Source organism: Caretta caretta, chromosome 2 (assembly GCF_965140235.1).
Source record: "Caretta caretta isolate rCarCar2 chromosome 2, rCarCar1.hap1, whole genome shotgun sequence".
Classification (NCBI taxonomy): domain Eukaryota; kingdom Metazoa; phylum Chordata; order Testudines; family Cheloniidae; genus Caretta; species Caretta caretta.
Window position 1 is genome coordinate 133310 of NC_134207.1, and position 27782 is coordinate 161091.

The following is a 27782-nucleotide window of genomic DNA, read 5'->3' on the forward strand; positions in this document are numbered from 1 at the left end:
AACTGCATGGCTCTTGAAATCCTGCCCATGGCGTTCATGAAATCTGTTTTCTGTTGCAGATATTTTAGCTATCCATTCGGACTACAGAGCCTCTGTTATTAACCGCATAAGTTCCAGGTAAGCCTTTTACGTTGTGTCACTAGCAGAAACCAACAGATATTGATATAATGTGGGAATAAGCTCAGCAACCAGCTGGCAGGGATCTCTGTCTACAGACTCACTTATTCATCCTCAAGGCAGTGACATTAGATAGAAACAACTGAAACAAAAACCAGTGACCGCTCATCATTCAGGACCAATATTAAAGTTGACCTGACAGCTTTTTACTTTCCATGCCCCAAATTCCAGGCTTTTATGTTGTGATGTTGTCAAAAGTAGAACGTTCCCTTTTATTCTTTGTGCTGGTTATACTCTTGAGATTATGAAGTCGAGGATAGCTGGTTCTCTCTACTATGTTGTTGTTTTTTTATTTCAAATTTATGAAAAGTTTCTTTATGTATTTTTATTAGAAACCTGATTTTTCTTAGAGCCCACGTTAAAAATTCTGTATAGCTTAAGACAGAGGATTCAGGACTCCACCCCTGTAGTAAGCAAAATTCCACTTTTATTACTACTTATTAAAAACAATCAATAAAAATGCAGGTCACATTACAACACCACAGTGCACTTCTGTTAGCTCATACATTGCACTGTAAAACCAACCAAAGTGCACATTATGGGGAGTTTTACCTTGCATTCATTTTAGTTACAGGAACAGGTTTACCTTAGGCAAACATTTATTATTATTGTATTTGTTTTAAGAAAGGTGCTAAAACTTTAAAGTTACTTATTAGAAATTGTTTTTTCTTCAAACTGCAGGGGTTTTCAGATAACTTAGTCTACCTTAAATCTGGCTAAAAATCATGTAACATATACAATCTTAGATGTTGTTCCATTTAGGCTTTTAATACTAGTGTGGAGTAATGCTTAATTTCTGTCTGGGTGTAGTTACATCTCCAGATGGGTAAGATGGGATCTTACAATTCTTTAGTTTGCCTTGACACAGTTCTTCTCCCATGGACTAGTTTTGGGTACTAGGTGCCTGGCTAGTCTACTTTGGATTCAATTCTCTGCAGGAGCTGGTGAACAGCTTTTTATATCCTAAACAATTCTCTTTTAGGTAGAGATGTTCTTTGACCTGGGGGTAATTCTGCCTCGCACTAAAATATTGAATTGTCAGTCCTCAGCTTCTGCTGACCAATGTCTCAGAAGAACTTTTTAACTTCCATCTTGGTGCTTTCCCTGAATATTTTTTGTAACTACACACTGGCTAGTCCCGTATCTGGATTTAAACCTGTTAATCTTAACCTCACACTTACATTCCATTTTCCTTCTCTTTCTCCTTTTTTGAGAGAGGTGCAAATGGCTTCCTCTTATTTAAGAATATTTTGGTGGCTACACTTTTTATAGGATGAGTTGATACACTTTTGTTTTTGTTATAATGTGACACTGTTTAGTTTTATCTGACAAAAGTGTAATTTTAGCTTTAACTTTTTGTTTCAACACTTTTTCCTCAACACTATGTATTTGTACCAACAGCCCATCATATGTTACTTAGTCTAAAACAAGTGACTACAAGTATCCCTTCCTTGGTCTTTAGGCTTTTCCCCTTCTGTTCACAGCCCTTTGCGATACCTTAATGGGAGAAAAAAAAACTAGGAGTACTTGTGGCACCTTAGAGACTAACAAATTTATTCGGGCATAAGCTTTCATGGGCTAAAACCCACTTCATCGGTTGCATGCAGTGGAAAATACAGTAGGAAGATATATATGGAAAAAATGGGTGTTGCCATACCAACTGTAACAAGACTAATCAATTAAGGTGGGCTATTATCAGCAGGAGGAAAAAAAATGTTAGTAGTGATAATCAGGATGGCCCATTTCAAACAGTTGACAAGAAGGTGTGAGTAACAGTAGGGGAAAAATTAGCATGGGGAAATAGTTTTTACTTTGTGTAATGACCCATCCACTCCCAGTCTTTATTCAAGCCTAATTTAGTGGTGTCCAGTTTGCAAATTAATTCCAATTCTGCAGTTTCTCGTTGGAGTCAGTTTTCTGAATTTTTGTTGTTGGAGAATTGCAACTTTTTAGGTCTGTCCTTGCCCTTCCTGACTGATTCTTTGGGTGGGGGTTGAAGCTTCAGAACCTCCTTAACACAACAAGTGCTGATGGATAATAATGGGGTGTGATTGGTTGTCACCCCGGGGTGCAGTCTCGGAGTTGTGGGCACTGTGGGGCCCCTCTAATCACTCAGTTGGGTTGGCCCTACTCACCCTGGTTGGGGACACAGCCAGCCTAACCCAGGCCGTGTTATCACCCAACACGACAGCAGGTGGCACCACACACCCAAACTGAGCTACCTGAGAGAGCAGCTTCACGGAAGCTACTCAAATACATGCAGCAGACAGCAGCCAATTTCCCAGCTTTCCAGACTCATCTCCTTCTTCTCTACCCCCCTTCTCCCCCCCACACTGGAGTATAAACCCAAAATTATACCATCTTGTGCTGCACAGGGAACTGTACAGCATAAGCTCATAAAATTCACCCCTTCCCCCAACGTGGAGAAGAATATGCAACAGCCTTTGCCCCTTGAACTAAGATTCCCATACACGTCACTCCAACTCACTGGTTTAGATCGGGGTGGGAAAACTTTTTGGGCTGAGGGCCGCATCTGGGTCGGGAAATTATATGTGGGGCAGGGGGTTGGGGTGTGGGAGGGAGTGCGGTGTGCAGGAATGGATTCAGGGCCAGAGATTGGGGGAGAGGAGAGGTGCAAGGTGTATAAGGGGGCTCAGGGAAGGGGGTTGGGGTGCAGGAAGGGTGTGGGGTATGGCAGGGAGTTGGGGTGCAGCTGGGGGCTCAGGGCAGAGGGTTGGGGTGCGGCAGGGGGGTTGGGGTGCAGGAGGGGTGCTGGGGGCTTAGGGCAGGGAGTTTGGGGGGTGGGGTGTAGGAGGGGTTCGGGGTCCGGCCCAGCACCACTTACCTAAAGCAGCTCCGGGGTGGCAGTGTTGCACACCGGGGACAGGGCAGGCTCCATGCCTGCCCTGGCCCCGCACCGCTCCGGGAACCGGACGGAACCACGTCCCTGTGCAGCCCCTGAGGGAGCGGAGACACAGGGCTCCATGCGCTGCCCTTGCCACGCCTCCAGATACCTCCCCCAAAGCTCCCATTGGCCGCAGTTCCCCCTTCACAGCCAATGGGAGCTGCAGGGGGCGGTGCCTGGAGGCAAGGGCAATGCACGGAGGCCTCTGGCACACCCCCCGCCCCTCCATCCCCCAGGGATGTGGTGCCAGCCACTTCTGAAAGCGGTGCAGGGCCTGCAGCTTCACGAGGTGCAATCCCATGGGCTGGATCTGGCCTGCAGGCCGTAGTTTTGCCCACCCCTGGTTTAGATAAACAAAAACAAGTGTATTAGATAAACACAAGGTAGATTATAAGTGATAGTAAACAGATCAAAGCAGATTTCAGAGGAACAGCCGTGTTAGTTTGTATTTGCAAAAAGAAAAGGAGTACTTGTGGCACCTTAGAGACTAACCAATTTATTTGAGCATGAGCTTTGAAGTGAGCTGTAGCTCACGAAAGCTCATGCTCAAATAAATTGGTTAGTCTCTAAGGTGCCACAAGTACTCCTTTTCTTAGATCAAAGCAGATTACTCAGGAATCACAGAATATCAGGGTTGGAAGGGACCTCAGGAGGTCATCTAGTCCAACCCCCTGCTCAAAGCAGGACCAATCCCCAATTTTTGCGCCAGATCCCTAAATGGCCCCCTCAAGGATTGAACTCACAACCCTGGGTTTAGCAGGCCAATGCTCAAACCACTGTGCTATCCCTCCCCCCCACAAACTAAGCTTAATATACTAAATAGACTGGCTATGAATAGCAGATTCTCACCCTAAGAGATGATACAAGCAGGCTGTAGATTTTTAAGGGGCAAGCTGCACTTACTTTACAGCTTGGAATCCCCAGGTGTCTCATTCACAGGCTAGAAATCCCTTTAGCCTGGATCCAGCACTTCCCCCAGTTCAGTCTTTGTTCCTCAGGTGTTTAAGAACATAAGAAACATAAGAACAGCCATACTGGGTCAGACCAAAGGTCCATCCAGCCAAGTATCCTGTCTACCGACAGTGGCCAATGCCAGGTGCCCCAGAGGGAATGAACCTAACAGGTAATGATCAAGTGATCTCTCTCCTGCCATCCATCTCCACCCTCTGACAAACAGAGGCTAGGGACACCATTCCTTACCCATCCTGGCTAATAGCCATTAATGGACTTAACTGGATAAATTCATGGAGGCTCTCTTTTAAACCCTATTATAGTCCTCGCCATCACAACCTCCTCAGGCAAGGAGTTCCATAGGTTGACTGTGCGCTGAATGAAGAAGAACTTCCTTTTATTTGTTTTAAACCTGCTACCCATTAATTTCACTTGGTGGCCCCTAGTTCTTATATTATGGGAACAAGTAAATAATTTTCCCTTATTCACTTTCTCCACACCACTCATGATTTTATAGACCTCTATTATATCCCCCCCCTTAGTCTTCTCTTTTCCAAGCTGAAAAGTTCTAGCCTCTTTAATCTCTCCTCATATGGGACCTGTTCCAAACCCCTAATCATTTTAGTTGCCCTTTTCTGAAACTTTTCTAATGCCAGTATATCTCTTTTGAGATGAGGGGACCACATCTGTACGCAGTATTCAAGATGTAGGCGTACCATGGATTTATATAAGGGCAATAATATATTCTCCGTCTTATTCTCTATCCCTTTTTTAATGATTCCTAACATCCCATTTGCTTTTTTGACTGCCACTGCACACTGCGTGGATGTCTTCAGAGAACTATCCACGATGACTCCCAAGATCTTTCTCCTGATTAGTTGTAGCTAAATTAGCCCCCATCATATTGTATGTATAATTGGGGTGGTTTTTTCCAATGTACATTACTCTACATTTATCCACATTAAATTTCATTTGCCATTTTGTTTGCCCAATCACTTAGTTTTGTGAGATCTTTTTGAAGTTCTTCACAGTCTGCTTTGGTCGTAACTATCTTGAGCAGTTTAGTATCATCTGCAAACTTTTCCACCTCACTGTTTACCCCTTCTCCAGATCATTTATGAATAAGTTGAATAGGATTGGTCCTAGGACTGACCCTTGGGGAACCACCACTAGTTACCCCTCTCCATTCTGAAAATTTACCATTTATTCCTACCCTTTGTTCCCTGTCTTTTAACCAGTTCTCAATCCATGAAAGGATCTTCCCTCTTATCCCAAGAGCCTTTGGTGAGGGACCTTGTCAAAGGCTTTCTGGAAATCTAAGTACACTATGTCCACAGGATCCCCTTGTCCACATGTTTGTTGACTCCCTCAAAGAACTGTAATAGATTAGTAAGACATGATCTCCCTTTACAGAAACCATGTTGACTTTTGCGCAACAATTTATGTTCTTCTATGTGTCTGACCATTTTATTCTTTACTATTGTTTCAACTGATTTGCTCGGTACTGACATTAGACTTACTGGTCTGTAATTGCCAGGATCACCTCTAGAGCCATTCTTAAAATATTGGCATTACATTAGCTATCTTCCAGTCATTGGGTACAGTAGCTGATTTAAAGGACAGGATACAAACCATAGTTAATAGTTCTGAAATTTCACATTTGAGTTCTTTCAGAACTCTTGGGTGAATGCCATCTGGTCCTGGTGACTTGTTACTGTTAAGTTTCTCAATTAATTCCAAAACCTCCTCTAATGGCACTTCGATCTGTGAGAATTCCTCAGATCTGTCACCGACAAAGGATGACTCAGGTTTGGGAATCTCCCTAACATCCTCAGCCGTGAAGACTGAAGCTGTCAAGGTTCCTCCCCCACTCTGAACTCTAGGGTACAGATGTGGGGACCTGCATGAAAAACCTCCTAAGCTTATCTTTACCAGCTTAGGTCAAAACTTCCCCAAGGTACAAAATATTCCACCCGTTGTCCTTGGACTGGCTGCTACCACCACCAAACTAATACTGGTTACTGGGGAAGAGCTGTTTGGATGCGTCCTTCCCCCCAAAATACTTCCCAAAACCTTGCACCCCACTTCCTGGACAAGGTTTGGTAAAAAGCCTCACCAATTTGCCTAGGTGACTACAGACCCAGACCCTTGGATCTTAAGAACAATGAACAATCCTCCCAACACTTGCACCCCCCCTTTCCTGGGAAATGTTGGATAAAAAGCCTCACCAATTTGCATAGGTGACCACAGACCCGAACCCTTGGATCTGAGAACAATGAAAAAGCATTCAGTTTTTTACAAGAAGACTTTTAATAAAAAATAGAAGTAAATAGAAATAAAGAAATCCCCCCTGTAAAATCAGGATGGTAGATATCTTACAGGGTAATTAGATTCAAAAACATAGAGAACCCCTCTAGGCAAAACCTTAAGTTACAAAAAAGATACACAGACAGAAATAGTTATTCTATTCAGCACAATTCTTTTCTCAGCCATTTAAAGAAATCATAATCTAACATAATCTAATGATTTAACTGGGAATTGGTCCTGCTTTGAGCAGGGGGTTGGACTAGATGACCTTCTGGGGTCCCTTCCAACCCTTATATTCTATGATTCTATGAACACATACCTAGCTAGATTACTTACTAAAAGTTCTAAGATTCCATTCCTGGTCTATCCCCGGCAAAGACCCAGCATACAGACAGACACAGACCCTTTGTTTCTCTCCCTCCTCCCAGCTTTTGAAAGTATCTTGTCTCCTCATTGGTCATTTTGGTCAGGTGCCAGCGAGGTTACCTTTAGCTTCTTAACCCTTTACAGGTGAGAGGAGCTTTCCCCTGGCCAGGAGGGATTTCAAAGGGGTTTACCCTTCCCTTTATATTTATGACAGAAGCAAAGAATTAATTTAGTTTCTCCTCAATGACTTTATTGTCTTTAAGTGCTCCTTTTGTATCTCGATCGTCTAGGGGCCCCACTGGTTGGTTAGCAGGCTTCCTGCTTCTGGTGTACTTAAAAAACATTTTGTTATTACCTTCTGAATTTTTGGCTAGCTGTTCTTCAAACTCCTTTTTGGCTTTTCTTATTACATTTTTACATTTAATTTGGCAGTGTTTATGCTCCTTTCTATTTACTTCACTAGGACTTGACTTCCACTTTTAAAAGATGCCTTTTAATCTCTCACTGCTTCTTTTACATGGTTGTTAAGCCACGGTGGCTCTTTTTTAATTCATTTACTGTGTTTTTTAATTTGGGGTATACATTTAAGTTAGGCCTCTATTATGGTGTCTTTGAAAAGTGTCCATGCAGCTTGCAGGGATTTCACTCTAGTCACTGTACCTTTTAATTTCTGTTTAACTAACCTCCTCACTTCTGCATAGTTCCTCTTTCTGAAATTAAATGCCACAGTGTTGGGCTGTTGAAGTGTTCTTCCCACCACAGGAATGTTAAATGTTGTTATATTATGGTCACTATTTCCAAGCGGTCCTGTTATAGTTACCTCTTTGACCAGATTCTGCGCCCCACTCAGGACTAGATCGAGAGTTGCCTCTCCCCTTGTGGGTTCCTGTACCAGCTGCTCCAAGAAGCAGTCATTTAAAGTATCGAGAAATTTTGTCTCTGCATTTTGTCCTGAGGTGACGTGTACCCAGTCGGTATGGGGATAATTGAAATCCCCCACTATTATTGAGTTCTTTATTTTGATAACCTCTCTAATCTCCCTTAGCATTTCATCGTCACTTTCACTGTCCTGGTCAGGTGGTCCTTAAGAATAGAACAGTAGGGATCTATTAGAGCATGGAATTACTATCCATAGAGATTCTATAGAACATGTGGATTCATTTAAGATTTTTATTTCACTTGAGTCTACATTTTCTTTCACATATAGTGCCACTTTTCTGCCCCAAGCATGACCTGTTCTGTCCTTCTGATATATCTTGTACCCTGGAATGATTGTGTCCCATTGATTGATTGTCCTCACTCCACCAGGTTTCTGTGATGCCTATTATATCAATATCCTCCTTGAACTAGAGTGCCTCGTGTTAACCCATCTTATTATTTAGACTTCTAGCATTTGTGTACAAGCACTTTAAAAAACTTATCACTGTTTGTCTGCCCTTTTCTGATGTGTCAGATTCTTTATGTGAATGTTTGTCTGATCTGGCCCATACTTTGTCCTCTTTCATCCCCCTCCTTCTTCCTAAAACCTAGAGAATCTCTATCAATATACTCTCCTCTAAGAGAAGTCTCTGTCCGATCCACATGCTCCTCTGCAGCAATCAGCTTTCCCCCATCTCTTAGTTTAAAAACTGCTCTGCAACTTTTTTAATGTGAAGTGCCAGCAGTCTGGATCCACTTTGGTTTAGGTGGAGCCCATCCTTCCTGTATAAGCTCCCCCATTCCAAAAGTTTCCCCAGTTCCTAATAAATCTAAACTTTTCCTGTCTACACCATCGTCTCATCCACGCATAGAGACTCCGAAGCTCTGCCTGCCTACCTGGCCCTGTACGTGGAACTGGTAGCATTTCTAAGAATGCCACTATAGAGCTCCTGGATTTCAGTCTCTTTCCTAGCAGCCTAAATTTGGCCTCCAGGATGTCTCTCCTACCCTTCCCTATGCTGGAGGGTAGGGATAGAATACAGAGGGCCCTAGACAAATTAGAGGACTGGGCCAAAAGAAATCTGATGAGGTTCAACAAGGACAAGTAAAGAGTCCTGCACTTAGGACAGAAGAATCGCAAGCACCGCTACAGACTAGGGACCAAATGGCTCGGCAGCAGTTCTGCAGAAAAGGACCTAGGGGTTACAGTGGACGAGAAGCTGGATATCAGTCAACCGTGTGCCCTTGTTCCCAAAATGCCATTGGCCTTCTTGGCATGTATAGGTAGGGGCATTGCCAGCAGATCGAGGGACGTGATCATTCCCCTCTATTCGACATTGGTGAGGCCTCATCTGGAGTACTGTGTCCAGTTTTGGGCCCCACACTACATGAAGGATGTGGAAGAATTGGAAAACATCCAGTGGAGTGCAACAAAAATGATTAGGGGACTGGAACACATGAGTTATGAGGAGAGGCTGAGGGAACTGGGATTGTTTAGTCTGCGGAAGAGAAGAATGAGGGGGGATTTGATAGCTGCTTTCAACTATCTGAAAGGGGGTTCCAAAGAGGATGGCTCTAGACTGTTCTCAGTGGTAGCTGATGACAGAATGAGGCGTAATGGTCTCAAGTTGCCGTGGGGGAGGTTTAGGTTGGATATTAGGAAAAACTTTTTCACTAGGAGGGTGGTGAAACACTGAAATGCGTTACCTTGGGAGGTGGTGGAATCTCCTTCCTTAGATATTTTTAAGGTCAGGCTTGACAAAGCCTTGGCTGGGATGATTTAGATGGGGATTGGTCCTGCTTTGAGCAGGGGGTTGGACTAGATGACCTCCTACGGTCCCTTCCAACCCTGATATTCTATGATTCTATGTCATGTACCACGACCACCAGCTCCTCCCCAGCACTAGACATAAGTCTATCTATATGCCTTGAGAGATCCGTAACCTTCACACCAGGCTGGCAAGTCACCATAAGGTTCTCCTGGTCATCACAAACCCAGCTATCTGTTTCTAATGATCGAATCTCCCATTATTAACACCTGCCTTTTCCTAATGAATGGAGTTCCTTCCCCCCGAGAGGTAACCTCAGTGCGAGAGGTACCCCAACATCATCTGGAAGGAGGGTCCCAACTATGGCAAGGTTTCCTTCTGTTCCTGTTGCCTGCTCTCCTCTGGGCCTTTCATCCTCCTTAACAGCATAGGGGCTGTCTGATCGGAGGTGGGACAAATCTACAGTGTCCTGGAAAGCCTCATCAACATACCTCTCTGCCTCCCTTAGCTCCTCCAGCTCCGCCATCCTAGCCTCCAAAGCCTGTAAACGGTCTCTGAGGGGCAGGAGCTCCTTGCACCGAATGCAAACGTATGCTACTCACCCACAGGGCAGGTAATCATACATGCTATACTGAGTGCAATAAACAGGATAGCCCTTACTCTGCTGCTGGGCTTCTGCCTGCATTTTCTCCTACACTTACCAAGCTTAATGATAGGGTTTGTTTAAATCAAGAAGTTTTGATTATAGCTTAGTGTAAAGGTTTTAAGAATGGCAAATGTACCTTGCCCCCTTCCTACTCCCCTCTCGAAACTCCCTGTTAGCGGCCCTTGTTCACAAAGCTCCCTGGTTTCAGGAGTAGTCTTTTGTGTGGGGAGTGAAGAACATGAGATGATGTCACTGATGGGTTCAGCCACAGAGACACCCCCTCCCACCTCCCCGGGACTGTCACCTGATGTGATGAAATTACCTCTGAGCCCGTTTTCCACTGCCAGCTTGGGCCTCCAGACCCCTGCCTTGTTGAGCCAGACATACTAGTTTGCTACAACACAGACCTAGGTCTGATCCATGTCCCTAAAGCTGCACATTTTAACCAAAAACTGTTCAGCAAGTCACCTATCTCCAGCACCCAGCTCCCAATGGGATCCAAACCCAAATAAATCCTTTTTACTCTGTATAAAGCTTATACAGGGTAAACTCATTAATTGTCCACCCTCTATAACACTGATAGAAAGAGAGATGTACAGCTGTTTGCTCCCCCAGGTATTTATCACTTTGGGTTAATTAATAAACAAGTGATTTTATTAAGTATAAAAAGTAGGATTTAAGTTGTTTCAAGTAATAACAGACCAAACAAAGTAAGTTACCAAGCAAAATAAAACAAAACACGCAAGTCTAAGCCTAATACATTTAAGAAACTGCTTACAGGTAAATCTCACCTTCAGAGATGTTCCAATAAGCTTTTTTCACAGACTTGACTTCTTCCTAGTCTGGGTCCAATCCTTTCCCCAGTACAGTTCTTGTTAATTCCAACTCAGGTGGTAACTTGGGGATTTCTCATGACCAGCAAACCCCTTTGTTTTGTTCTCCCCCCCCCCTCAATTATATGTTTGGCACAAGGCGGGAATCCTCTCTCTCTGGGTTCCCAGCCTTCCTTCTAAATGGAAAAGCACCAGGTTTAAGATGGATTCCAGGATCATGTGTCATGCTCACATGTACTGTGAGACTTCATTACTCACTGGCTGGCACCCACGTATACAGGAAGGCTTACAAGTAAAGAGAGCCATTTACAACCAATTGTCCTAGTTAATGGGAGCCATCAAGATTCCAAGGCATCATTAATGGCCCACTCTTTGCATAATTAAAATAGAACTTCAGAGTAATACTTTATATTTCTAGCTTCAGATACAAGAATGATACATTCATACAAATAGGATGAACACACTCAGTAGATTTCAGAGTAACAGCCGTGTTAGTCTGTATTCGCAAAAAGAAAAGGAGTACTTGTGGCACCTTAGAGACTAACCAATTTATTTGAGCATGAGCTTTCGTGAGCTACAGCTCACTTCATCGGATGCATACCGCGGAAACTGCAGCAGACTTTATATACACACAGAGAATATGAAACAATACCTCCTCCCACCCCACTATCCTGCTGGTAATAGCTTATCTAAAGTGATCATCAAGTTGGGCCATTTCCAGCACAAATCCAGGTTATCTCACCCTCCACCCCCCCCCCACACACAATTTCACTCTCCTGCTGGTAATAGCCCATCCAAAGTGACAACTCTCTACACAATGTGCATGATAATCAAGTTGGGCCATTTCCTGCACAAATCCAGGTTCTCTCACCCCCTCACCCCCCTCCAAAAAACACACACACAAACTCACTATCCTGCTGGTAATAGCTCATCCAAAGTGACCACTCTCCCTACAATGTGCATGATAATCAAGGTGGGCCATTTCCAGCACAAATTCAGGTTCTCACCCCCCCCCCACCCCCATACACACACAAACTCACTCTCCTGCTGGTAATAGCTCATCCAAAGTGACCACTCTCCCTACAATGTGCATGGTAATCAAGGTGGGCCATGTCCAGCACAAATCCAGGCTTTCTCACCCCCCCCCCTTTTTTTTCCCAGGGACACACACACACACACACAGCAGGAGAGTGAGTTTGTGTGTGTGTGTGTGTGTGTGTGTCCCTGGGAAAAAAAAGGGGGGGGGTGAGAAAGCCTGGATTTGTGCTGGACATGGCCCACTTTGATTACCATGCACATTGTAGGGAGAGTGGTCACTTTGGATGAGCTATTACCAGCAGGAGAGTGAGTTTGTGTGTGTGTTTTTTGGAGGGGGGTGAGAGAACCTGGATTTGTGCAGGAAATGGCCCAACTTGATTATCATGCACATTGTGTAGAGAGTTGTCACTTTGAATGGGCTATTACCAGCAGGAGAGTGAATTTGTGTGTGTGTGTGGGGGGGGGGGGGGTGGAGGGTGAGAAAACCTGGATTTGTGCTGGAAATGGCCCAACTTGATGATCACTTTAGATAAGCTATTACCAGCAGGACAGTGGGGTGGGAGAAGGTATTGTTTCATATTCTCTGTGTGTATATAAAGTCTGCTGCAGTTTCCACGGTATGCATCCGATGAAGTGAGCTGTAGCTCACGAAAGCTCATGCTCAAATAAATTGGTTAGTCTCTAAGGTGCCACAAGTACTCCTTTTCTTTTTACTCAGTAGATTATAAGCTTTGTAATGATACCTTTTGCATAAAGTATATTCAAGTTACATTATATTTACACTCATAAGTATATTTCCATAAACATATGGAGTGCAACGTCACAGTCACTCCCTGCTTTATAGGGCTTTTGCATATGGTGAGAACCCTTTGTTTCAAAGCTTGGTTCCCAGACCAGTCTGTGGAAAAATACTGACATCTCAAGATAGAGTCCAGCATCATGTGGTCTGACCATGTGTCCTTGTAGAGTCATGGTAGCTATTACTCACAGGCTGTTTGGAGTGTTCCCAGGAAGGCTCCTCACCAGGTGGGCGATAAACTTCTCCTAAGACCTATTGCTTTTTCTTAATGGCCAATTGCCCTGAATAGGCCCTTCCCCACCCACGATCTTGACTAAAAGCATCTTGTCTAGTGGGCATTACCCAGGTGTAACTACATTTGAAATACAGATACATAGTAAATATTCATAACTTCAGATAAAAAATGATATATGCATACAAATAGGATAACCATGTTCTGCAAATCATTACTTTTCCAATGACACCTCACATGACTTATCTTGCATAAAATACATCATAATTATGTCATCTTTATAGTGATATTATGATAAAAATGGGGTGCACTGCCACAGGGGGTACTTGGGGCCCAACAAGGGATAAGCTGTTAATAAAATCCTTGCTTAGTGATGAAACATTAAGCATGTTTTGTGGTTTGTGTCAAGTTATTGCTGGTTTACTCCAGTTGTAACAGCCACCATTGAAAACATTTTAACATCTTGTTGAACACATGGGAAAAGAGGTGGGGGTGGGGGGGGAGTTAAAGACTTAAGTAAGACTTTTATTTAAAGAATTTTCCTTATTTCCTTTCCCTTTTGCTGTATATGTGATGGGTTCGATCACAGAAACCCCCTTGGGACTGTTACCTGATGTGTTGAGACTACCTCTGAGCCCGTTTTCTCTGCCAGTTTGGGCCTCAAGAACCCTGCCTTGTCGAGCCAGACACGCCAGTCTGCTCAAACACAGACACAGGGTCTGAACCATGCGCCCCAAAGCTGCAGACTTAACTGAAAACACCGAAGACTTAACTCCTGTCTCTAGCAACCAGACACCCAGCTCCCAATGGAATCCAAACCCCAAATAAATCTGTTTTACTCTGTATAAAGCTTATACAGGGTAAACTCATAAATTGTCCACCCCTCTCTAACACTGTTAGAGATATGCACAGCTGTTTGCTCCCCCAGGTATTAATTACTTACTCTGGGTCAATTAATAAGCAAAAGTGATTTTATTAAATATAGAAGGTAGGATTTAAGTGGTTCCAAGTAATAACAGACAGAACAAAATAAGTTACCAAGAAAAATAAAACAAAACACGCAAGTCTAAATCTAGTGCATTAAGAAACTGATTACAGACGAAATCTCACCCCCAGAGATGTTCCATAAGCTTCTTTCACAGACCGGACTCCTTCCTAGTCCGGGTCCAGCAATCACTCACACCCCTGTAGTTACTGTCCTTTGTTCCAGTTTCTTTCAGGCATCTCTTGGGGGTGGAGAGGCCATCTCTTTAGCCAGCTGAAGACAAAATGGAGAGGCTTCCAGGGCCTTTTATAGTCTCTCTCTTGTGGGCGGAAACCCCTTTGTTCTTCTGTGCGAAGTCACAGCAACGGGATGGAGTTTGTAGCCACCTGGGCAAGTCACATGTCCATGAATGATTCAGCTTTTTGCAGTCCAATGCCATTGTTTACATGTTAGTTTGAACGTTCCCAGGAAAGCCCAGATGTGGATTGGTGTCTCCCAAAGTCCAGTGTCAGTTAAGTGTTTGGTTACTGTAACGATGCTGCCTTTGGTGGGACTCTTCTGAGAGTATCAATTCAGGACAAATTGCTTGGAGCAGGGCAGTTACAGCCTAAGGCTGGGGTTTTTCCACTTCTAAGGCACGCCAAATCAGCCAGACAGGGAGGACTTTGGTTTTACCCCACTGGGTAACCATAAGTCATACAAGCAATGCCCTTAGACAGTCCAGTTTCCTAGTATCACACCAGTGCCACTTGTTATGGGGATGAATGGTTATGAAAAGTAATACCCCAGTGAAAGGAAAAAAAGGTTCTCCTGATCCCAAAGGACCAAGCCCCAGACCCAGGTCAATATACAAGTCGGAGCTTACCCACAAATCATGCTGTTGCCAATCTTTTAGAATCTAAAGGTTTATTCATAAAAGAAAGAAATATAGATGAGAGCTAAAAATTGGTTAAATGGAATCAGTTCCATACTGTAATGGCAAAGTTCTTGGTTCAGGTTTGTAGCAGTGATGGAATAAACTGCAGGCTCAAATCAAATCTCTGGAGTACATCCACAGCTGGGATGGGTCATTCAGTCCTTTGTTTAAAGCTTCCATTTGTAGTAAGGTTCCTACAGAGGTAAGAAGCAGCATTGAAGACAAGATGAAGGAGATAGAGCAGCCTTTTATAATCTCTTGGCATGTGGCCTCTGCTTTCTTTGTTTCAAAGACAAGCTCTCCAGCACATGGCATGGAAAAAACTTAGCATGTCCCTGCCTGCCTTGCTGAGTCACAAGGTGTATATACCTTCTCTCAGTGGGTCAGTTGAATAGCTGATGGTGCTTAATGGGCTATCAAGCAGGCTACGCAGTGCTGATACCAAATTGTCTGGGGTGTCACCCAGAAGCATAGCACAAGTTTGAAATACAGACAGTATAGAGCCAATACTTGTAACTTTAAATGCATAAATGAAACATGCATACAGATAGCATAATCATAACCAGAAAACTACAACCTTTCCATAGACACCCCACTTGACCTCCTCTAAAGCTAAAAGACCTGGTGCAACCATATGACCCAGGTTGAAACAATGATCTATACGGTCACAGTTCATGTCAATAATGTCACAGTATAGTCTTTTATAGCAGAAGATCTCTGCTTGAAAGTCTTAGATCATATTAAAGATGGTATTAACTATCCCTTTTGGGGGAAAGAGAGAGAGAGAGTTAAGATGGTCTTTGGTAGTTGTTGTTGAAGTCCAATCATCTTTTCTTTAAGACAAAGCCAGACAACTTGCTGAAAAAGGGAGAGAAAAGATCAGCAAAGATGGAAAATGCAGCTTCTGTCTCTAACACTTTATTTCCCTTGCAGTCCAGGTGCTGGGAAATGATAGGCCCAGCACATGGTCTTATCAGCCACTCTTAAGAATTGGCAAACTTTTACCAGCATTGGGCTATTTAGGACATTACTTTTAGCTACTTCCCTGGTCACATCAATATTACAAAAGGTGGAGTTTTCTTGGAGGCTAAATCAGACTCTTATCAGACAAAAAAAAGATAGGAAAGAGGAGGAAAAAGGGTGGGGAAGGAAAATGACACTCCAGGGACGGGGTGACAGCTGGAACCCGGGGGGCCAATTCTAGGTGGTGTTCAAGATTTAGTTGAAGCTGGTGGATGGGGTAATGTCCTGACCAGATCAAGCCGGAGACACCTTTCAAGATCAGGATGATAAAGTCTCAGTGGTGTCTTAGAGGATCCCAGGACACTGGGAGACTGGTAGCAGCCATGATGGTGAAACTTCCTCCTAATTCACTGTCCTGTTGTCTGTCACAGTGGCCCCTATATAAATGATGTCCAAGGAGAGATGACAACCATATTCTGCTGAAATTAACCAATTTAAACAAAAGTTATTTGAACTATAAATATTTCCTCCCATTTTTAAAATCTTTTATCTAATTGTCATGGCAACCCATGACACTTCCAGGAACTTGAGAACCTCTTGTTCCACTTCTTTAACTTAAGCAATCCAGTGTGTCTCCAAATTTTGCTTGCTTTCATAAACAATTTTGTATAATTCACTGAATTGGCTTCAGTTCCTCCTACTACTAATTGGATATTGCTAACTAGTCACCTTGAGTGGGATCCAGGCATACAAGGACTCAAAGAGGAAGGAACAGTTACTTACCTTATAGTAATTTGGTTCGTAGAGATATTTTGTTCATGAGATCCCATGATCCACAACCCATCCCTATTTCTGAGTCTTATCCTAATAGGGTTTCTGAATTAGGGAATTGAAGGGTAGTGGAGACGCAGAAAGATATGCAGGGTGCAGGCACGCCCCGATAGACACTGCTGGTCAAAAATTCTGATCTCTCATTCGTGAGGTGCATGTGTACCTTGGAAGGGATCCACACAGATAAATCATCTCAAACCACAGTTATTGTAAGGTAAGTAGCTGTTCTTTTCCTTTGCAACTTTAACTCTGACTACTATATGTGTGTGTCAACATCAAAGTATCACATTCATTATATAATATGAATCATTATGTTCAAAGAACACCATAACCACTAACTATCCCTTTCACACAACAAAAACAGATAAATACAAATAAGCAGAAGGACTTGTGACAAATGGAGAGATGATACTGTTCAGTATCCAGTCTAGAGGTGATGGATTCTTCCTAGAAGAGGGGGGCACGAGGCCCCACCCCTGCCATGGCTCTGCCCTTGCCCCTCCTCTTTCCCACAAGGCCCTGCTCCACCTGCCTGGGGTGGGGGCAGCTGAGAGCATCCCCCTGCCCATGTCCCCACCCCCTGTACCCCCCACCCAGGGCAGGTGGAGGGTCTGCAGCTCCCCACAAGTGCCTGCACAGCTCTTACCCCGGCCTAGCTCCGGCTTCCAGGCTGGCTTAGAGGAGGGGGCCCGGGGACTAAAGAGCAGCAGCTAGGCCATGGTAAGAGTTGCTCGGAGAGCTGTGGACACTCCATCTGCCTGGGCAGGGGTCCCAGGCCACAGGGACATGGATCGGGGGCCGCTCGTGGGAACCCCTTACCCTGGCTCGTGGAGGGTCCATGGCTCCCCACAGCTGCCCGGGCTCCAGCTTCTGGCCTGGCCAGGGGGTGGGCCCATGGGAGGAAGAAGAAGGGCAGGGGGCTGAGCCAGGCCTGTGGCAAAAAGCAGACTGGCCAGACCTGTCCACTTTCAAAAGCAAGAGGGCCAACATGGCCTCTTCACCTCCCCTACTCTGGCACCCCCAATCCAGTCATAGAATCATAGAATCATAGAATATAAGGGTTGGAAGGGACCCCAGAAGGTCATCTAGTCCAACCCCCTGCTCGAAGCAGGACCAATTCCCAGTTAAATCATCCCAGCCAGGGCTTTGTCAAGCCTGACCTTAAAAACCTCTAAGGAAGGAGATTCTACCACCTCCCTAGGTAACGCATTCCAGTGTTTCACCACCCTCTTAGTGAAAAAGTTTTTCCTAATATCCAATCTAAACCTCCCCCACTGCAGCTTGAGACCATTACTCCTCGTTCTGTCATCTGATACCATTGAGAACAGTCTAGAGCCATCCTCTTTGGAACCCCCTTTCAGGTAGTTGAAAGCAGCTATCAAATCCCCCCTCATTCTTCTCTTCTGCAGGCTAAACAATCCCAGCTCCCTCAGCCTCTCCTCATAACTCATGTGTTCCAGCCCCCTAATCATTTTTGTTGCCCTTCGCTGGACTCTCTCCAATTTATCCACATCCTTCTTGAAGTGTGGGGCCCAAAACTGGACACAGTACTCCAGATGAGGCCTCACCAATGTCGAATAGAGGGGGACGATCACGTCCCTCGATCTGCTCGCTATGCCCCTACTTATACATCCCAAAATACCATTGGCCTTCTTGGCAACAAGGGCACACTGCTGACTCATATCCAGCTTCTCGTCCACTGTCACCCCTAGGTCCTTTTCCGCAGAACTGCTGCCTAGCCATTCGGTCCCTAGTCTGTAGCTGTGCATTGGGTTCTTCCGTCCTAAGTGCAGGACCCTGCACTTATCCTTATTGAACCTCATCAGATTTCTTTTCTTTGGGCCCAATCCTCCAATTTGTCTAGGTCCTTCTGTATCCTATCCCTCCCCTCCAGCGTATCTACCACTCCTCCCAGTTTAGTATCATCCGCAAATTTGCTGAGAGTGCAATCCACACCATCCTCCAGATCATTTATGAAGATATTGAACAAAACTGGCCCCAGGACCGACCCTTGGGGCACTCCACTTGATACCGGCTGCCAACTAGACATGGAGCCATTGATAACTACCCGTTGAGCCCGACAATCTAGCCAGCTTTCTACCCACCTTGTAGTGCATTCATCCAGCCCATACTTCCTTAACTTGCTGACAAGAATACTGTGGGAGACCGTGTCAAAAGCTTTGCTAAAGTCAAGAAACAATACATCCACTGCTTTCCCTTCATCCACAGAACCAGTAATCTCATCATAGAAGGCGATTAGATTAGTCAGGCATGACCTTCCCTTGGTGAATCCATGCTGGCTGTTCCTGATCACTTTCCTCTCATGCAAGTGCTTCAGGATTGATTCTTTGAGGACCTGCTCCATGATTTTTCCAGGGACTGAAGTGAGGCTGACTGGCCTGTAGTTCCCAGGATCCTCCTTCTTCCCTTTTTTAAAGATTGGCACTACATTAGCCTTTTTCCAGTCATCCGGGACTTCCCCGGTTCGCCACGAGTTTTCAAAGATAATGGCCAATGGCTCTGCAATCACAGCCGCCAGTTCCTTCAGCACTCTCGGATGCAACTCGTCCGGCCCCATGGACTTGTGCACGTCCAGCTTTTCTAAATAGTCCCTAACCACCTCTATCTCCACAGAGGGCTGTCCATCTCTTCCCCATTTTGTGATGCCCAGCGTAGCAGTCTGGGAGCTAACCTTGTTAGTGAAAACAGAGGCAAAAAAAGCATTGAGTACATTAGCTTTTTCCACATCCTCTGTCACTAGTTTGCCTCCCTCATTCAGTAAGGGGCCCACACAGAAGGTCACTAGCATGATATTGCAACATAGTTAAAAATAGTGATTTTGTTTTTGTAATGAAGGGTTTTTAATTTGAACTGACTTTTAAAAAAATTTATATCAGTTTTTATGTATGTGTTCCTAGCAGTTTACTTCTATCATAAATTCCTAACAAAGATATTTTGCTCGTGTTTCATTGCTTAGTTTTCTAACTCTTAGTAACACAGAAAAATGTTTCCATGTCATTACCTAGCTAGGTTTGAGACCTCACAATAATCTAGTTATTTGAGCACGACAGTGTATGGCTGGGTCATGACAAAAGCTAAGATTAGGTTGCAGAAGTCACAGACTCTGACTTCCAGCAACCTCTGTGGCATTGAGGACCCCGCAGCCACCCGGCCTCCATGGGCAGCGGGACCCCCCTTAGCTCCCAGCCAGCAGTGGCCCCCTGGAGATCCTCAGACTCCACTGCTGGCAGGGGCCTCCCTGCAGGTACCCTGCCTCCGCAGGCAGTGCGGGACCCCCCTCCTGCAGCTCCCAGTCCCACAAGGCAGCGGCGGGGACTCCTCCCAGCCACTGGGCAATTGGGTCTCTGCAGCTCCCAGCCACTGTGGTGGGGAGGGGCAGGGTGCTGGACCCTCCTCCTTCCCTTTGTCAGGGATGTTTTTAGTAAACGTCAGGGACAGGTCACGGCTTCTGTGATTTTTTTGTTTATTGCCCGTGACCTGTCCCTGACTTTTACTAAAAATATCCATGACAAAACCGTAGTATTAGTCATGAACCACTCCTTGGGAGTGAAATCTGGGGTTAGGAGTTACCTCCATGAGATTCCCAGGATTGAGATACAGGGTTTTGCAGTGAAATTGGGCACTGGGAGCTACAACTTTGATTCTTGCCTTTCAGACGGCGAGTGACAATTGAGGAAATTTTACCCTCCTCTATCCCCCCTCATGCCTTGGACCTTCTAAAGAGGCTCTTAGTATTTAACCCTGACAAACGGCTGACTGCAGAAGAGGCCCTGCAACATCCCTATGTGAAAAGGTGAGGGCATTGCCAGTGTGACATTTCCCAGCCCCCCTCCAAGCCTGTTGTGTGACTGCTACCAGCACAAGTTTCCCTTCTGCCATGTGAAATGGTGAAGGTAAAGGTAGTTTTCAATCCGCTTTCTCCTCCTCTTCATGTGAAAAGGTGAGGGTGCCTTTAGTATGTGATATTTCAGATCTCTCACGCTCTGTCTTTGTTTTAGCTTTCATTGTAGCCTTAAAATCTATTAATATCTAGTGCCTCTCCTGTTGTGTTTTTGTGTGTGTGTTCACTCTCAGATTTAGTCACATATTTGATATCTTCTTGGTAGGTTCCACTGCCCCACCAAGGAGCCCTCTCTGGACTACGATGTGATTCTTCCTTTAGATGACGATATCCAGTTGTCTGTCGCAGAATATCGCAATAAACTGTATGAGGTAGCTCCTCTTATTCTGCTTCCCATAACACTACTTCTCCAGATTACCTGCCACCCTTTCCACAGACATTCAATCCTACCTATCTCCTCCTTCAATTCACCTTCCACTCACCCCTAGTCCTGCACTTACACCTGACCTTGCTCATCATACTGTCCCATGCTGCTCTATCTTGGGGGGTGGGAGGGAGAATAACTTGAAAGCCACATTCTCAGTTAGAGGGAGATATATGTGGAGAAGGAATGTCTGAGAGAGACTGAGGTTTGATGGTGGAAAGTAAATTAGACTTGAATTTGCAGTTCAAGAGGATAGTAAAAATGCCAATGAAATTCTTGGCTGCATACAAAGAAGTATGTCACAAAGCAATGAGATAAGCGGAAGGACAGTCAGTGGAGGGATTCAAAGAGTGGCTGATAAGATCAGAACAGTGTCCAAAGATGATCTTAGCAGAATTATTTTGTATGGCCTAGAATGGGTTGATGTGGATGTTGGGAAGAGCAGAGAGAAGGATGACATCATAATCAAGACAAGAACATAAGAACGGCCATACTGGGTCAGACCAATGGTCCATCTAGCCCAGTATACCGTTTTGTGACAATGGCCAATACCAGGTGCTTCAGAGGGAATGAAAGAACAGGGCAATCATCAAGTGATTCATCCCATCACCCAATCCCAACTTCTGGCAAACAGAGGCTAGGGACACTTCAGAGCATGGTTTTGCATCCCTGCCCATCCTGGCTAATAGCCATTGATGGACCTATCCTCCATGAACTTATCTAGTTCTTTTCTGAACCCTGCTATAGTCTTGGCCTTCACAACTTCCTCTGACAAGGAGTTCTGCTGGTTGACTGTGCATTGTGTGAAGAAGTACTTCCTTTTATTTGTTTTAAACCTCCTGCGTATTAATTTCATTGGTGACCCCTAGTTCTTGTGTTATGAGAAGGGCTAAATCAGTGGTTCTCAACCTGGGGAACATGTATCCCTGGGGGTATGCAGAGGTCTTCCAGGGGGTACATCAACTTATCTAGATATTTGCCTAGTTTTACAACAGGTTATATTAAAAGCACTAGTGAAGTCAGTCCAAACTAAAATTGCATACAGATAATGACTTGTTTATACTGCTCTATATACTATACACTGAAATGTAAGTACAGTAATTATATTCCAATTGATTTATTTTATAGTGATATGGTAAAAATGAGAAAGTAAGCAATTTTTCAGTAATAGTGTGCTGTGACACTTTTGTAAGCAAGTAGTTTAAGTGAGGTGAAATTGCCGGTACGCAAGACAAATCAGACTCTGGAAGGGAGTACAGTAGCCTGGAAAGGGAAAGGTTGAGAACCACTAGGCTAAATAACACTTCCTTGTTTACTTTCTCCACACTGGTCATGATTTTATAGATATCTATCATATCCCTCCTTAGTAGTCTCTTTTCCAAGCAGAAAAGGCCCAGTCTTATTAATCTGTCCTCATATGGAAGCTGTTCCATACCCCTAATTATTTTTGTTGCCCTTTCTGTACTAAATTCCAATATATCTTTTTTTGAGATGTGGCAACCAGCTCTACACACAGTATTCAAGATTAAATAGCTATCTGAGTAGTTTTGTATCCTCGGCAAAGTTTGCCATCTCACTGTTTGCCCCTTTTTCCAGATCATTTATGGATGAAGAAATTATGAGAGGCTGAATGAGACCTTTAGTTGCACAGATAAAAGAAAAAAGATCGACTTTAGACACAGTTTGGATGATCAGGGTAAGGGAAGCATCTAAGAAAAACCTGCGTTACAACCTGGAGTGATAGGGAAGATAGTGGTTTTATCAATGGTGATGGAGAATGGGGAAAATAAGGAATTTGACTTTGGCCGTGTTAAGTTTAAGTTCATAGTGAAACAGCCATGAAGAGACATTCAAAACAGGCTGAGGCCCAGGCTAGGGTGGAAGAAGACTAGTCAGGAGTGGAGAAAAAGATTTGAGTAATCAATGCAGAGATGATACTTGAAATAGTGTGAGTGAATTAAATTATCCAAAGGCAGGGTCTATTGTATTAAAGAGGAGAGGGTCCTGAGAAACTCTCATGCGTAGTAGGAGAAGCAGCAAACAAGAGAGACATTGAAGTAGTGGTTAGAGAAGTAGGAGGAGAACCAGGGTAGGAAGGTCAGTACGGGTACAGGGTAAAAAAGGAGAGTGTGTGACGGGTTGGATCACAGAAACCCACTGGGGGTTGCCAACTGATGTGCCAAGACTACTTCTGCCCCTTCTTTCCCTGCAAGCTTGAGACTCCAGCACCCTGTCGTGCTGAGCCAGACACGCCAGTCTGCTCCAACACAGACTTAAGGTCTGAACCATGGGCCCTAAAGCTGCAGACTTAACTGAAAGCAATTTAAGAAGTGTTCCTGTCCTTGACACTCAGGTGCCCAACTCCCAATGGGGTCCAAACCCTAAATATATCCATTTTATCCTGTATAAACCTTATACAGGGTAAACTCAAATTGCTCACCCTCTATAACACTGATAGGGGGGAAGCTGTGCATCTCTCTGAGGTATTAATACATTTTATTAAATATAGAAAGTAGGATTTAAATAAAAAGGAAAGGAGTACTTGTGGCACCTTAGAGACTAACAAATTTATTTGAGCATAAGCTTTCGTGAGCTACAGCTCACTTCATCGGATGCTGATCATTCATACCGATGAAGTGAGCTGTAGCTCATGAAAACTTATGCTCAAATAAATTGGTTAGTCTCTAAGGTGCCACAAGTACTCCTTTCCTTTTTGCGGATACAGACTAACACGGCTGCTACTCTGAAACCTAGGATTTAAGTGGTTCCAAGTAGTAACAGACAGAACAAAATGAATTGCCAAGCAAAATAAAACACGCAACTCTAAGCCTAATACAGTAATAAAACTGAATACAGATTAAAATCTCACCCTCAGAGATGGTTTCAACAAGTTTCTTTCACAGACTGGATGCCTTCCTAGTCTGGGCACAGTCCTTTCCCCTGGTACAGCCCTTGTTCCAGCTCAGGTGGTAGGTAGGGGATTTCTCATGATGGCTGCCTCTTTGTTCTGTTCCACCCACTTATATATCTTTTGCATAAGGCGGGAATCCTTTGTCCCTCTCTGGGTTCCCATTCCCTCCTTCACAATGGAAAAGGACCAGGTTAAAGATGGATTCCAGTTCAGGTGACATGATCACATGTCACTGTAAGACTTCATTACCCACTTGCCAGCACACATGTATACAGGAAGACTTACAAGTGAAACAGAGCCATCTACAGACCATTGTCCTGGTTAATAGGAGCCATCAAGATTCCAAGCCACCATTAATGGCCCACTTTGCATAATTACAATAGGCCCTCAGAGTTATATTCTAGTTTCAGATACTAGAGTGATACATTTATACAACTAGGATGACCACACTCAGTATATTATAAGCTTTGTAATGATACCTTACAAGAGACCTTTTGCATGAAGCATAGTCCAGTTACATTATATTCACACTCATAATCATACTGTGACACACTCTATACGATTTTATAAAAGTATGCTAATCAGCATCGAATATAGCAGAGAGGTCTAGGAGGATGAGTATGTGCCTTGAGTCTCAGCTGGGAAGAGGTCATTAGAGATGTTAATGAGAGGAGTTTCAGTGGAGCAGAGAAGTCAGTAGCTGGATTGGAGGGGATCTGGGATGAGCAGGAGAAGACAAATGTGTGAGGTCGCACTTGTAGGTGGGACATTCATTGAGTTTAGAAGTGAGAGGGAGATGAGGGCAGTAACTAGAGAGGCAAGGAGGGGGTGGTTTTTTTTTTGTTTTTTTTTTAAGAATGAAGACGATAAATCTTAAATAAAGCAAAGGATTAGGCAGATGGTGAGAAGTAGTGGAGGAAAGTAGGCAGGGAATGTAAGCGTGATGGAGGTTTAGGGGATGGGTTCACAGGAATGGCTGGAGGGGTTAAAGGTGAACAAGCAAGTGACCTAAAAAGGTAGTTACATGGGAGAATGGGATCATGACAAAGTTTGTTGATTTCCCTCTTCATCTCTCCCCTGCCCATCGGAAAGATTCTGCATGATCAAGAGGAGGAATGGAAGGAGGGTTGGGAATTAATGAGAGAGTCAGACGTTGGAAGGAGTGGATTGTTACCCACACAGTTTAGGGCTCTCACCCCCCCTCACCCCACTCTCTCTTGGGCACTCAGAAAGTAAGGGACCCAAACTTTACATCCCTTCCTGGTGGACTCAGGGCTCTGTGTGTCTGCGGGACCTTTACCTAAGGAAAGGTCCCGACACAGTAATATCCTTTGTTTGTTAATTTACTACTTTTCTCAAAATTGCTTTTTAGGCAGTTGCAAAGTATCAGTAGCAAAGTACAAAATCAGTCAAGCTGTTCCCCAACATAATTTTTAACTGTTCTTACTTTCCTTTGGACATAATTCCCCACTCAAAACAGGCTGACAGGTTGAGCTCTAAGTCCCAGTAACAGAATTTATCCATAAATTAACTCGAACTACGACACAGGCACTTGTGGAGAGGTACCCCACCACACCATCTTTTACCTCCTATTGCAATAGATAAACTGTTTGTACCATTCGTCTCCTTCCTCTCCACCAATCCTCGCTGGGGCCTCCAATTCTGTTACTGTGGTTCTAAAAACCCCAAAGCTTTTGGTAACTATTACTCTTGGTGAGGCAGTGGCAGGAAATAAATCAAGGGAAACATGGCCCTCTGACCAATAGATGTCTGGCACACACAGTACAATACTAGACTGCTTTCACTTAAAGCTGCACTTTATTTTAGTCTTAAGCACTTAAACATGCCTGCAACAGGTTAATAAAACACCCCAAAAATCAGTAATTACCAAAGTCTGGAGTGGTCTTTGAGTGGTACAAGGACAGCCGTCCAATTGGCCCATCTTTCAGCTGCCATTGGGGATCCTAAGCTGTGTCCATGAAGTTTCCTTATTTATTCAGGTTAGTGTAACAATATCAAAAAACTTGTTAAGCAAACAATTTCAAAGGTTAAGCAACGAGTTTTCCTTAAACCATCTATTAGACAGATGTGGTTTTTTTCCAGAGTCCGCATGTTTTGGGGACCCTGACAAACACATCCCAAAGGGCAGATCTAGGTAAGCATCCTGTTTTTTCTAAAACACATACCTCTGCAGTTTCAACAGAGATCTTATCAGGAAGGACACAGGGTCAGATTCCCCCTCAACCCCTGCCCCCCCGGCCGCTTGCTTAATTATAGTAAGGTCATTACAGAGGCCTGTTAAGGCCTACTGATTTAGCTGCTTTTGGCAATGAGCATGATAATCAATATTCTAATTATCAGTAGTAGTCCAGGCATTTTGCTGGTGTGCCAAGATCTCTCCATACAGAATGATTTGGTAAAGTGGGGTGAAGATTGAGACAAGAGTGGTGTGGCTGAGAAATCGTGGATGGTGATCAATTAGCGGTCACAGATGGCCCGATCAGGGGACAAATGGGTGACGTTGAATAAAATGACAGTTGATAGAGAGGAAACTCTGGTATTGAAGGAGCAATGGTTGGTGAAGATATGGTCAAATGAGGGATCAATTTTGTGAGTGGGAGAGCTGGTCTCTTGTTGGAAATAAAATGAGAGGAGTTAGGCCTCTAAGGGATTGGATGGAACATCAGCATGGAAATTAGTCACCGTGTATGAGGGTAGGGAAGATTTTGATGAAATAAAAGTGAAAGCCAGGTATCAAAACCAGATAAGGGAGGTGATTAGCAAGGAGTTGAGGTTGCAGATGACAATTACATGGACTGGGAGAGGAGAGGAGTTTCTGGAGTGCTGCTTAAAAGAATGCAGAGGGACTGGAAGATACATCACTTTGGCCAATTAAAATTAGACTGGAAAAAATCCCAGGAGAATGACTAAGAAATAACTTTGTGGTAGCCCTTCAGAGAATGGAGAAGATAACTAACAGTTGAGCCCTGTGGATTTGCAAATGCAAAACAGAGGAAAACAATAGTTAAAACAAACATACTCGGGAGTGACAGCTCCTGTGGATCCTGTCCTGCAGGATTGGGGCTGGCTCCCAAATCATGTCCAGATGAATGGGTTCACAGTTCCCCTCAGGTCTGGCCCAGCTTCCACTCAGTACTCCAGATGAGACCTCACCAATGTCGAATAGAGGGGAATGATTACGTCCCTCGATCTGCTGGCAATGCCCCTACCTATACATCCCAAAATGCCATTGGCCTTCTTGGGAAGAAGGGCACACTGACTCATATCCAGCTTCTCGTCCACTGTAATCCCTAGGTCCTTTTCTGCAGAACTGCTGCCGAGCCATTCGGTCCCTAGTCTGTAGCGGTGCATGAGATTCTTCCGTCCTAAGTGCAGGACTCTACACTTGTCCTTGTTGAACCTCAGATTTCTTTTGGCCCAATCCTCCAATTTGTCTAGGTCCCCCTGTATCCTATCCCTACCCTCCAGCGTATCTACCTCTCCTCCCAGTTTAGGGTCATCTGCAAACTTGCTGAGGGTGCAATCCACACCATCCTCCAGATCATTTATGAAGATATTGAACAAAACCGGCCCCAAGACCGACCCTTGGGACACTCCACTTGATACCGGCTGCCAACTAGACATGGAGCCATTGATCACTACCCGTTGAGCCCGACAATCTAGCCAACTTTCTACCCACCTTATAGTCCATTCATCCAGCCCATACTTCTTTAACTTGCTGGCAAGAATACTGTGGGAGACGGTGTCAAAAGCTTTGCTAAAGTCAAGGAACAACACGTCCACCGCTTTCCCCTCATCCACAGAGGGAGTTCTCATCATAGAAGGCAATTAGATTAGTCAGGCATGACTTGCCCTTAGTGAATCCATGCTGACTGTTCCTGATCACTTTCCTCTCCTTTAAGTGCTTCAGAATTGATTCCTTGAGGAC

The 27782-nt window shown here is 44.3% G+C and overlaps 1 protein-coding gene across 4 annotated transcripts in view; it reads left to right on the forward strand.

Moving 5' to 3' along the window:
- MAPK15 (mitogen-activated protein kinase 15) overlaps positions 1 to 27782 on the forward strand; it is a 67614-nt gene that overhangs the window by 28292 nt on the left and 11540 nt on the right. For all 4 annotated transcript variants that reach the window (XM_048841902.2, XM_048841900.2, XM_048841901.2 and 1 more), the window contains exons 8-10: positions 60 to 117; positions 20313 to 20450; positions 20764 to 20869. In XM_048841902.2, the coding sequence (XP_048697859.2) occupies positions 60 to 117; positions 20313 to 20450; positions 20764 to 20869 (302 nt within the window). The remainder of the gene's footprint in view (positions 1 to 59; positions 118 to 20312; positions 20451 to 20763; positions 20870 to 27782) is intronic.